Below are 13,505 nucleotides of genomic sequence, written 5' to 3'. Positions count from 1 at the left end.
GAATCATGATTAGGAGGAGCCGGTGTTGGACTGGGGTGGACAAAGTTAAAAATCATACAACTCCAGGTTACAGTCCAACAGGTTTATTTGGCAGCACTAGCTAGTGCTTCCAAATAAACCTGTTAGACTATAACCTGATGTTATGTAATTTTTAACTTTGTCATAGAATCATCCAGCATGGAGACAGACCAGCTTCAGTCCAATCACTCCCTGCTGACCATAATCCCAAACTGAACTAATCCCACCTGCCTACTCCTGGCCTATAATCCATCCAAACATTTCCTATTCATGAACTTATCTCAGTATACTTTAAATATTGTTACTGTACCCGCATCCACCATTTTCTCTGGAAGCTCATTCTGCACATGAACCACCCTCAATTTGTTTCCTCATGTCTTTTGTAAATCTCTCTCCTCACATCTTCAAAATCTGTCCCCGAGACTTGAAATCCCCAATCCAAGGGAAAAGACAACTACCGTTCATCTTAACTATACCCCTCCTGATTTTATAAACCTCTATAAGGTCACCCCTCAACCTCCAACGCTGCAGGGAAAACAGTCCCAGCCGTTGAGTTTCGTTCAAGCTGAGGGTGTTTCGTGTCGCGAGCATCCAAAACTTATCTTGTTAAGCACGCCGTTGCGTACAAACACACCCCATTCAAATCTCTCCCCCAATGCTCGTCCAAATCTCCCACTTACCAGAGGCAGAAATATGTCCCCCTTCTGCACCCTGCTATGATATTTGGTGCTGGCAGGGTGGGCAGTCTGCAGCTCCCATGCAGCTGTTTGTCACATTACTTGTCCTCCTTTCCAATGCAAGGCATGAAAGATGAAACTGACAGCCTGCTAGACTTTGCTGCACCCAAAATTGACACAGGGAGAAAGTGAGGACTGGTGGAGAGTCAGAGTCGAAAAGTGTGGCACTGGAAAAGCGCAGCAGGTCAGGCAGCATCTGAGGAGCAGGAGAGTCGACGTTTCAGCCATAAGCCCTTCATCAGCTTCACATTCCTGATGAAGGGCTTATGCCCAAAACATTGACTGTCCTGCTCCTCGGATGCTGCCTGACCTGCTGCGCTTTTCCAGCGCCACACTTTTCGAGTTTGAAATTGGCCCAGCGTCAGGGCCCAGTTTGGCCGTGCAAGCACGCCAGCGATATGGGACGAAGTGGGACAGATCTTTCACTAATACCTCTGATTCCAGGGACATCAGCTGGAGGGGGAATGATACTAGGAGAAACTATTTGCCAAGAAACTAGGGAACTTAACCCACTGGTTCCAGGCTCCCCTAAAGCAGCACAGCGGCTCAGTGGCGAGCACTGTAGCCTGACAACGCTAGGGGCCCAGGTTCAATTCCAGCCTTGGGTGACTGTCTGTGTGGGGTTCCCTCCCACAGTCCAAAGATATGCAGGTTAGGTGGATTGGCCTTGCTAATTTGCCCCGTAGTGTTCAGGGGCATGCAGACACTTTGACCAACTCAGTAACCTTTCATCCCTTGCATCTCAAGAAGTGATTTGTATCTGCTTTAAGAATTTTCAAAGACACTGCCTTTCAAGGAAGGGTGTTTCAAAGATTCATAATCCTCTTTGAGAAAATAAATCTCCTTGTTTTTGCGTTCAAAGGACAACCCCTTATTTTGAAACTGTGACCCGCAACCCCAAATCGATACTTAGCAAGAGGTGCATATATACCAGGGAGTAAAAGTCAGTTCCAGGTGTAAAATAGGGTTTTGTCGCCACTAAGCTGATGCTGTAGGATGAGTCTTGAAATGGTATGTTGTCCAGTAAGGTGATTTCACGATTACCTGCATTGAAAAAGAACAATAACAACTTGCATTTATATTGCAACTTTAATGCAGCGAAAGAGCCCAAGAGCGATGACCAGACACAATTCAGAAACAATCTATGGAACAACATTTTAGATCAGTTATCTAAAAACTTAGGTCAATAGGCATCTGAAAGAAGGCAAGTGAGAGAAAGTCAGAGGAATTGTGGGAGAAATGCCAGACATTAGAGCCTGGGTAGTTCTAGACGCAGTTGCCCATTTCAGAAAAAAAAATAATGTACAAGACATGCTTTACTAGAGGTTGCAAGTTTGGAAGGTTCTGTATAATAATTGGGAGGTCATGTTGTGGCTATACAGGACATTGGTTTGGCCACTATTGGAAAACTGCATTCAGTTCTGGGGTCCCTGCTACAGGAAAAATGTTGTTAAACCTGAAATTATGCAGAAAAGATTTACAAGGATGCTGAAGGGTTGGAAGATTTGAACTAAAGGAAGAGGCTGAATAGGTTGGGTCTGTTTTCCCTGCAGTGTTGGAGGTTGAGGGGTGACCTTATAGAGGTTTATAAAATCAAGAGGGGTATGGGTAGGACAAATTGACAAGGTTATTTCCCCAGAGTAGGGGAGTCCAAAACTAGAGGGTATAGGTTTAAGATGAGGGGGGAAAATTTTTTAAAGAGACCTAATGGGCAAGTTTTTCACACAGAGGGTGGTACGTGTATGGAACGAGCTGCCAGAGGAAGTGGTGGAGGCTGGTACAATTACAGCATTTAAAGGGCATCTGGATGGGTATATGAATAGGAAGGGTTGAGAAGGATATGGGCCAAATGCTGGCAAATGGGACTAAATTTAGATAAGATATCTGGTCGACATGGACAAGTTGAAGGGTCTGATTCCATGCTGTACATCTCTGTGACTCTGCAGCTATGAGTCTTGGTGAGGTGCTGGTGCATATCTTGTTGAGGGTACACTGTTGTTGCTGTGTGATGCTAGCAGAGGGTGTGAACAGTAAAGGTGCAAGATGCAGTGTCACTCTTTACCCTCAAAGGTGTCAAGCCCCTTCAGTGCTGTTAGACCCAACCGCATTCAGGCAAATGGAGAGTTTTCCAAGATGCTCCTGACATGTGCCTCACAGATGGTGGAAAGATACTGGGGTGTCAGGCGGTGGCTTACTGAGCACTGAGTTCCCAGCTTCTAACCTGCTGTTGTAGGCATGCTATTTGTACATATCATTAATTAACCTGCTCGGCTATCTTATGACCCACCTGTGGGTTAGGTGGGATTTAAACATGGGCCTCCTGTCTCAGGGGTACGAACATGATCACTGCACTACAAAGACAGTTGGTCCATTTCAGCTTTGTTGGCAACAAAAATTCAAGATGTGAGACGAGCATGGAGACTATGCAGAATTTTTGAGGATGTAGTAAGTATAGAATAGCTGGAATAAGTATAGATAAGTTCATAAAGAGGTAACACACAAGAATGCGAATTGTAACCAGTGGTCTATTGGGGGACAATGTCAAAGATGGAGTAGAGTCATAGAGTCATAGAAAGAGGGTGAATGTAGCATAATGAAAATCAGGTTATGGTCATCAGTGTTTTGGATGAAGGCAGATTTACAGGAAAATTGGTAGGTCTCCCAGAATAGCACTGAAGTCCTGATGATAATAGAAGCAAAGGTCAACCTTCCCACTGCAAATAGACCCATGTAAGCCCAGAGAGGTCAAATCATAGAGTCATAGAGCTGTACAGCACAAAAACAGACCCTTCAGTCCAACTCATCCATGCCGACCGGATATCCGAAATTAATCTGGTCCCATTTGCCAGCATTTATTTCAATGTGTTCACCCCTCATTCTTATAAACTCCAATGAATCATAGAGTCGTAGAGATGTACAGCACGGAAATAGATCCTTCGGTCTAACCGTCCATGTCAACCAGGTATCCCAACCTAATCCAGTTCCACCTGCCAGCACCTGGCCCAAATCCCTCCAAACCCTTTCTATTCATATACCCATCCAGATACCTTTTAAATGTTGTAACTGTACCAGTCCCCACCACTACCTCTGGCAGCTCATTCCATACACACACTTCCTTTTATGTTAAAAAGTTGCCCCTTAGGTCCCTTTCAAATATTCCTCCATTCACCTTAAACCCATGCCCTCTAGTCTTGTTAGACCTTGGAGAGCAGGTTGATAGTTCCTTGAAAGTGGAGTCGCAGGAAGACAGGATAGTAAAGACGACATTTGGTATGCTTGTCTTTATTAGTCAGTGTGTTGAGTATAAGAGTCGAGGGGTCATGTTGTGGCTGTACAGGACATTGGTTCAGCCACCTTTGGAATATTGCATTCAATTCTGGTCTCCCTGCCATAGGATGTTAAAAATCACACAACACCAGGTTATAGACCAACAGATTTATTTGGAAACAATAGCTTTCGGAGCACTGCTCCTTCATCAGGTGGTTGATCAGCTCCAAAAGCTAGTGCTTCCAAATAAACCTGTTGGGCTATAACCTGGTGTTGTGTGATTTTTAACTTTGGACACCCCAATCCAACACCGGGTCCTCCACATCACGCCATAGGAAGGATAACGTTAAACAAATGGCTGTTGGAGAACATTTCAGTGGTGAGGACTGGTGATGACGCCCATGGCTGTTGGAGAGCGTTTCATTAATGGGGACTGGTGATAATGGACATGGCTGTTGGAGAACATTTCAATGATGAGGATCGGTGATAATGGACATGGCTGTTGGAGAACATTTCAGTGATGGGGATTGGTGATAATGGATATGGCTGTTGGAGAGCATTTCAGTGATGGGGATTGGTGATAATGGACATGGCTGTTAGAGAACACTTCAGTGATGGGGATTGGTGATAATGGACATGGCTGTTGGAGAGCATTTCAGTGATGGGGACTGGTGATAATGGACATGGCTGTTGGAGAGCAATTCAGTGATGGGGACTGGTGATAATGGACATGGCTGTTGGAGAACATTTCAGTGATGGGGACTGGTGATAATGGACATGGCTGTTGGAGAACATTTCAGTGGTGGGGATTGGTGTAAATGGACATGGCTGTTGGAGAGCGTTTCATTAATGGGGACTGGTGATAATGGACATGGCTGTTGGAGAACATTTCAATGATGAGGATCGGTGATAATGGACATGGCTGTTGGAGAGCATTTCAGTGATGGGGATTGGTGATAATGGATATGGCTGTTGGAGAGCATTTCAGTGATGGGGATTGGTGATAATGGACATGGCTGTTAGAGAACACTTCAGTGATGGGGATTGGTGATAATGGACATGGCTGTTGGAGAGCATTTCAGTGATGGGGACTGGTGATAATGGACATGGCTGTTGGAGAACATTTCAGTGATGGGGATTGGTGATAATGGACATGGCTGTTGGAGAGCGTTTCATTAATGGGGATTGGTGATAATGGACATGGCTGTTGGAGAACATTTCAATGATGAGGATTGGTGATAATGGACATGGCTGTTGGAGAGCATTTCAGTGATGGGGATTGGTGATAATGGACATGGCTGTTGGAGAGCATTTCAGTGATGGGGATTGGTGATAATGGACATGGCTGTTGGAGAGCATTTCAGTGATGGGGATTGGTGATAATGGACATGGCTGTTGGAGAGCATTTCAGTGATGGGGATTGGTGATAATGGACATGGCTGTTGGAGAGCATTTCAGTGATGGGGATTGGTGATAATGGACATGGCTGTTGGAGAGCATTTCAGTGATGGGGATTGGTGATAATGGACATGGCTGTTGGAGAGCATTTCAGTGATGGGGATCGGTGATAATGGACATGGCTGTTGGAGAACATTTCAATGATGAGGATTGGTGATAATGGACATGGCTGTTGGAGAGCATTTCAGTGATGGGGATTGGTGATAATGGACATGGCTGTTGGAGAACATTTCAGTGATGGGGATTGGTGATAATGGACATGGCTGTTGGAGAGCATTTCAGTGATGGGGATCGGTGATAATGGACATGGCTGTTGGAGAGCGTTTCATTAATGGGGACTGGTTACAATGCCCATGGCTGTTGGAGAGCATTTCAGTGATGGGGATCGGTGATAATGGACATGGCTGTTGGAGAGCGTTTCATTAATGGGGACTGGTTACAATGCCCATGGCTGTTGGAGAACACTTCAGTGGTGGGGATTGGTGATAAGCTCATGGCTGTTGGAGAACACTTCAATGGCTGCAATATTGAATCTCAAAGAAACAAGGTAAACAGCTAATAAACATTGGCAATTGCTTAATATGCGAAGACAAAGAACAGCTCGAGTTTGATGATCACTTACCATTTTTATCAGAAATCTCCGCTTGAATGTACAACATGCCGTTCTTGAACTTGTCCATCCCTCCTTTCTGACTTATGTTGTTGATCAGATCGATCGTTTCCAAAGTCACACGAAAGTCTCTGTTCTGTGACGGCAAGCAGAATTGAAAATGTAGTCAATAAAGTGAGAGGTGAAAGGCTGACAAACCCCCAGGGGCTGAGAATCTACATGCCAAGGGTACTAAAGGAAGCGGCCCAGGGAATATTGGATGCATTGGTGGTCAGTTTCCAAAATTCTGCAGACTCCAGATCAATCCCTTCTGGTCCTATTTGCCTGCGCTTGACCAATATCCTTCTAAACCCTTCCTGTTCAGATACCCATCCAGATGCCTTTTAAATGGTGTCATTGTACCAGCCTCCACTTCCTCTGGCAGCTCATTCCGTAAATGCACCACCCTCTGCCCCTTAGGTCCTTTTTATATCTTTTCCCTCTCACCCTAAACCTATGCCCTCTAGTTCTGGAGTCCTTCCGCATGGGGAAAAAGACCTTGACTATTTACCCTATCCATGCCCCTGATGATTTTATAAACCTCTATAAGGTCACCCATCAGCCTTCAAATTGCAGAAGGATGTTAATATGTTGGAAGCAGTTCAAAGAACGTTTAATAGATTAATCCCTGGAATGTGCAGAATACCTCATGAGGAAAGGATTGACAGGCTAGGCCTATATCCTCTGGCATTTAGGAGACTCAGAGGTGACTCAATTGAAACAAATAAAATCCTGAGGGAACTTGACCAAGTGGATGCTGAAAGAATGTCTTGTCTCGTGGGAGAATCCAGAACTTGGATTAAAAGCAAGAGGGTGTCCATTTAAAACAGAATTGTGGAAACATTTTCTGTCAGAGAGTTGTGAGTTTTTGGAATTCCCTTCCTGAAAAGACAGTGGATGCAGAATCTTCAAACATTTTTAAGGCAGCCATTGATCCTTGATGACCAAGGAGTGAAAGGTTATCAGGGATGTGTAGGAATGTCAGATTGACATGAAAGTCAGATCAGCCGTGATGTTACTGGATGATGGAGTTGGTTTAAGTGATCCACTCTTGGTCATCTCAGGAGTCATGTGTAGGCCCAATGGGGTAAGGATGGCAGACTGATTTCAAGGTCAGTCAATCATAATAGCAAGGCTTCAATTACTGTGACTAGCCTTCAGGTTGAGTATTAGCCCAGGACCTCTCTGGATTACCATTCGAGAGACAGTACCATTACCACATCATTTTACAACCGGGGATAACGTCAGAGGAGATTGATCGGTCTGCCAGATTTCTTTTAGATTATTTACAGTGTGGAAACAGGCCCTTCGGCCCAACAAGTCTACACCGACCCTCCGAAGAGCAACCCACCCAGACCCATTCCCCTACATTTACCCCTTCACCTAACACTATGGGCAATTTAGCGTGGCCAATTCACCTGACCTGCACATCTTTGGACTGTGGTTGGAAACCGGAGCACCCAGAGGAAACCCACGTGGACACGGGGAGAACGTGCAAACTCCACACAGTCAGTTGCCTGAGGTGGGAATTGAACCCGGATCTCTGGCGCTGTGAGGCAGCAGTGCTAACCACTGTGCCACCGTGCCGCCCACAGATGAGGATTATTGACACCATTTTACCTTCTGAATCAGTGGATTGTGTTCCATGATTTGAGTAAAGTCATAGAGTCATTAAGGGTGGAAACAGGCCCGTCGGACCAACCAGTCCATACCAACCATAATCCCAAACTAAACTAATCCCACGTGCCTGCACTTGGTCCATCTCTCTACACAACGTTCCTGTTCTTGTACTTATCTAAGTGTCTTTTAAACATCGTTACTGCTCCTGCATCCACCACTTCATCTGGAAGTTCATTCCACATACTGTGACTTTTTTAAAATCTCTCTCCTCTCACCTCAAAAATACGCCCGCCCATCTTGAAATCACCCACCCGAGGGAAAAGGGGCCAACCATTAACCATATCTGTACCCCTCCTGGTTTTATAAAGTCACCTCTCAACCTCCTATGCTCCAATGAAAATGTCCAGGCCTATCCAGCCTTTCCTTATAACTCAAACCTTCTGTACCCAGCAGCATCCTGGAAAATCTCTTCTTAATATCCAGCTTAACATCCTTCCTGTAACAGGGTGATCAGTACTGGACACTGTCCTCCAGAGGAGGTCTAAGGGCTACTCTCTTGGAAGGTGCCACTTTTCCGATGAAAGTTTGAAGCTGAGTACTTGACTGCTGGTGCTGATGAACATGAGCATCTTTGGTGTTTGCTGAACACCAGAGGAGATAATGTGAGGGAAGCAGGTTTTGTGGTAACCTTCGAAAGCGATTTTGATAAATATTTGATATTGGAATATTTGCAGGATTGTGGAACTTGGGGCTAATTGCATACATCTTTCAAAGACCTAAAAGCACACTGTGAGCAATGTATACATCACAATGTATACTTTTTACATCACAATTAAGGTCAGTGCTGTAAGTGTAATGGACATTGATGGGGATATGCAGATTCAATTTTACTGTACACTTCATCTGACATTCCACTCTGTTATGGACGAACTAAACTGACTCTGGGGTCACCAACAAAAGATGACCAATACAAGGTAAGGTGACTCGCTTCTCATTGCTGGGAGTATTGCAGCAGAAGTTTTGTATTTGCATTTCCCGCTCATGAACGATTGCTGGTCTCTCTCACACAATCTAGAAAACTGCTGACTTACACAAGAGATTGGGTGTAGATTTGATAAGGGGACCCTGTGACCCAAAACCGTAGTTATCCCAAAGGTCGCGTTGCCATGAAAATCACAATGGGATTTAGCACTGCAAGAGAGGAATAAAAAAAAACAAATAGAGTGAAAAGTGTAGACAGAACTGCTGGCAATCACATTTTTTAGAAGGGAAGCTGTAGACATAGTGGTAATATCAACGGGACTCAAATCCCGTCACCTCGGTGAAAGATGTTTTTTGGTCTGTCCGAAACCTGTCGGTCTTCCAGAGCAAGGAGTTGACCCTGACCGAGTGTTGCAGACTGGCACATCCCAAGGTCCAGGACTATGTGCTGAGGAATGTACTGGAGCTTGGGGCAGCTGCTGCCAAGGGGCAGTGGGGAAAGACCACCATCTGGGGCCTTCCTGCTGAAGGTAAATGGGGGCCCATTCAGTTATCAGAACTTCCTAGTGCCCCAAATATACGTAAATATAATCTTGCACAAGTAAGAGATGTCTTTGGCTTGTTTATTGGATAGAGTCAAATTCTAATAATTTGGATAGAGTCAAATTCAAATTCTAATAGAGTCAAATTTGAAACAAATTCTTTGTTTCGTCATATGCTACTGTAGAACCAAACTGTTTCAGGGTCTATGCATGTAGATAAAGATTTTTTTTAATGAATAAAATATATTTTTGAAATGAAAGAAAATGCCAGAAACACAGGCTAACATTCTGAGGTTCTGAGCTGCACAATGGCAACCAACAGACAAAAGTCAACGAGTCAAACAAGACAGACCCGACACCAAAAGTAAGTGGGAGCAGAATGCTACAGAAAGACCATCTGGCTCACTCATGCAAGTTAAGGAAGGAAATTTGACATCCTTGAATAATGTCTCTGTACAGGTTGATTAGAAAATTTGCTTAACTATTTTTTAAAAATCATTTACATGGATTCACAAAGCTGGGGAAGCAATAGTTATACAAACAATGGGTTGAGAAAAGATTTACACAGAGCATCCTGAGTACCGTGACACATGAGGGCAATAGAACTATATGACAATCCCCTCTAATACCGCCAGGTGGGGGAAAATCAAGAGAAATGACAAATGCTCTGCCAATCCAACATTTGGCTTTCTACCGTAACACATGACTCTATAACGTTCTCTTTTTGGGTCAATTCCTTTCTACTTCCAACCACCTTGAAAATTAAAACAAAACCTTCATTATCTTGCTTCCACTCTTGCTTCTTTGTGAATTAGCTTGGGGATTTAAATGAAAGAACTACACTTTCCGCATTGTTACATTTTCTCATATATCAAAGAAACTCCCTGTTCCCCCTACAAAGGGGAGGGATAGGAGTGCGTTACTTACCGTACTTGGATTGTGACTGAAAAGGAGGCATTAGTTACCAAATAGTGCCAATGATCTGGGATTATCCTCACATCAAATTTGGGTAACTCTGCAAAAACAAATCAGGTTGAATTAAAATTGAGGCAACTGGCTGCCTGGTGAATTACAACGCTCAGGAAAAGAACATGAGAACTGGCAACTTGTGAAACTGCTCAATGTCTAATATCAGCACATGAGCAAGATTTATGACCAACTCCAGCAGCTCGAAACCGGGTGCCCTCAGGATGCCATGGGCATCAGACTGGTATTCAACCAAGACCCTGTAACCTCTGCCTGGGCACTGGACCAACCCAGATTCAATGGGGACAGCATACCAGATGGTGGGCATATAAGCGGGTTTCCCACATGGTGAAGTTATAGCATGTTAAATGGTGGAAATTGCATGTAATTGTCAAAATAAAGTGATCCCATAACCAAAAGATCAGATCAAACATCGACTGACCTGTCACGTGCGCTCCTGAATGGGAATGGACAATGAACGGACTAACTGAAGGGAAAGGCTCGTTCGGTATCTTTTCCCACAATACAGTTCCATAAGGTAGGTTGAGAAGTGGCAGCTCAGTCACAGCGTCCGAGTGCAGCTCATTCAGAATCTGAGTGACGCTCATTCAGAATCCTAATGAAATTCATTCAGAATCCTGGTAACACGCATTCAAAATCCTAGTAAAACTCATTCAGAATCCTGCTGCAGTTCATTCAGAATCCCAGCGTAATTCATTCAGAATCCTTGTACAATACATTCCGAATCCTAGTGCAGATCATTCAGAATCTGAGTACAGTTTATTCAGAACCTGGGTGCAACTCATTTAGAATCCTAATGCAGTTCACTGAGACTTCACGTGTAATTCACTCAGAATACTAGTTCAGTTCATTCAGAATCCTAGTGCAACTCATTCAACATCCGAGTGCAGTTCATTCAGATTTAATAGGGTTCCCCATAGTAGGCTCATTCATAAAGTTAGAAAGTATGGGATACAGGGAGATTTGGCAATCTGGATTCAGAATTGGCTGGCTGACAGAAGGCAGAGAGTGGTTGTAGATGGAAAGTATTCTGCCTGGAGGTCAGTGTTGAGTAGGGTCCCGCAGGGCTCTGTTCTTGGGCCTCTGCTCTTTGTAGTTTTTATAAATGACTTGGATGAGGAGGTTGAGGGGTGAGTAAGTAAATGTGCAGACGACACAAAGGTTGGAGGTGTCGTCGATAGTATCGAGGGCTACTGCAGGTTGCAGCGTGACATAGACAGGATGCAGAGCTGGGCTGAGAAATGACAGATGGAGTTCAACCTGGATAAATGCGAAGTGATGCATATTGGAAGGTCAAACTCGAATGCTGAATATAGGATTAAAGATAGGATTCTTGGCAGTGTGGAGGAACAGAGGGATCTGAGTGTGTAAGTACATAGATCTCTCAAAGTTGCCACTCAAGTGGATAGGGTTGTTAAGAAAACAGATGCTGTTATGGCTTTCAGTAACAGGGGGATCGAGTTTTAAGAGCCGCGAGGTTTTGTTACATCTCTACAAGTCCCTGGTGAGACCACGCTTGGAATACTGTGTCCAGTTCTGGTCGCCCTACTATAGGAAAGATACAGAGGCTTTGGAGAGGGTGCAAAGAAGGTTTACCAGGATGCTGCCTGGACTGGAGGGCTTGCCGAATAAAGAAAGGTTGAATAAGCTCGGACTTTTCTCTCGGAGTGAAGGAGGAAGAGAAGAGACCTGGTCAAGGTGAACAAAATAATGAGTGGCATAGATAGCCAGAGACTTTTCCCCAGGGCAGGGTTGACTGGTATGAGGAGTCATAGTTTAAAGATATTATCAAGGAGACGTCAGAGGTAGGTTCTTTACGCAGAGAGTTGTGAATGCATGGTGGTGGTGGAAGCAGAGTCATTGGGGACATTTAAGCGACTGCTGGACATGCACATGGATAGCAGTGAGTTGAGGGGTGCACAGGCAAGTTATTATATTTTACATTAGGATTAAATCTCAGCACATCGTGGGCCAAAGGGCCTGTTCTGTGCTGTACATTTCTATGTTCTATGTTCTAATCCTCATGCAGTTTGTTCGGAATCCTAGTGCAGCTCCTTCAGAATCCTCATACAACTCATTTAGACTCCTAATGCAGTTCATTCAGAATCCACATGCAGTTCACTCCAAATTCTTCATCCAGATTCCTCATGCAATGCACTCATTATCCTAGCTCAGTTCTTTCAGAATCCTAGCGCATGTCATTCAGAATCCTAGTGCAGTTCATATAGAACTGGAGTGACATTCACACAGAATCCTAGTGCAGTTCACACAGAATCCGAGTGCAGCTCATTTAGAATTCTACCATAGCTCATTCAGAATCCTAATGCAGCTCACTGAGACTTCATGTGCAATTCATTCAGAATCCTCGCGCAACTCATTCAACATCCGAGTGCAGTTCGTTCAGAATCCTCATGCAGTTTGTTCAGAATCCTAGTGCAGTTCATTCAAAATACTTCATTCAGAATTCTATTGCAACTCATTCAGAATCCTCGTGCAGCTAAATCAGAATCCCAGTGCAGTTTTTTCAGATCAACTCAGTCAGAATCCGAGTGCACATCATTCAGAACTCGACTACAGTTCATACAGAACCGTAGTGACATTCATACAGAATCCCAGTGCAACTCATTCGGAATCCTAGTGCAGTTCATTCAGAATCTGGACACAGTTTATTCAGAATCCTAGTGTAACTCATTCAAATCCTCATGCTGTACAATCCGAATCCTAGCGCAATTCATTCAGAATCCTAGTGCAGCTCACTCAGAATCCTCGTCCTTTACATTCTGAATCCTGGTGCAGCTCATTCCAAATCCTCGTGCTGTACATTCCGAATCCTAGTGCAACTCATTCTGAATCCTCGTGCTGTACAATCCGAATCCTAGTGCAGCTCATTCCGAATCCTGGTGCAGCTCATTCAGAATCCTGGTGCAGCTCATTCCGAATCCTCGTTCTGTACATTCTGAATCCGAGTGCAGCTCATTCCGAATCCTGGTGCAGCTCATTAAGAATCCTGGTGCAGCTCATTCCGAATCCTCGTGCTGTACATTCTGAATCCTAGTTCAGCTCATTCCGAATCCTAGTGCAGCTCATTCAGAATCCTGGTGCAGCTCATTCCGAATCCTCGTTCTGTACATTCCGAATCCTAGTGCAGCTCATTCCAAATCCTAGTGCAGCTCATTCAGAATCCTGGTGCAGCTCATTCCGAATCCTTGTTCTGTACATTCCGAATCCTAGTGCAGCTCATTCCGA

General features: G+C 44.4%; 1 protein-coding gene across 2 annotated transcripts in view; it reads right to left on the bottom strand.

The window, feature by feature from the left end:
• Positions 1-13,505, bottom strand: part of LOC122541248 (complement C3-like) — a 91,275-nt gene that overhangs the window by 50,585 nt on the left and 27,185 nt on the right. The window contains exons 7-10 of one of the 2 annotated variants that reach the window (XM_087979486.1): positions 10,200-10,287; positions 8,841-8,940; positions 6,103-6,232; positions 1,687-1,799 (exon numbers count right to left, since the gene is read on the bottom strand). In XM_087979486.1, the coding sequence (XP_087835612.1) occupies positions 1,687-1,799; positions 6,103-6,232; positions 8,841-8,940; positions 10,200-10,287 (431 nt within the window). The remainder of the gene's footprint in view (positions 1-1,686; positions 1,800-6,102; positions 6,233-8,840; positions 8,941-10,199; positions 10,288-13,505) is intronic. The other variant, XM_087979487.1, reaches the window with a different exon arrangement.

The sequence above is a fragment of the Chiloscyllium plagiosum genome, unplaced genomic scaffold (genome assembly GCF_037043375.1).
Source record: "Chiloscyllium plagiosum isolate Xiang-an unplaced genomic scaffold, Cpla_swu_hap1 HiC_scaffold_35, whole genome shotgun sequence".
Taxonomy (NCBI): Eukaryota; Metazoa; Chordata; class Chondrichthyes; order Orectolobiformes; family Hemiscylliidae; genus Chiloscyllium; species Chiloscyllium plagiosum.
Note: the sequence above shows the minus strand (reverse complement) of the source record. Positions and strands in the feature narration are given on the sequence as shown.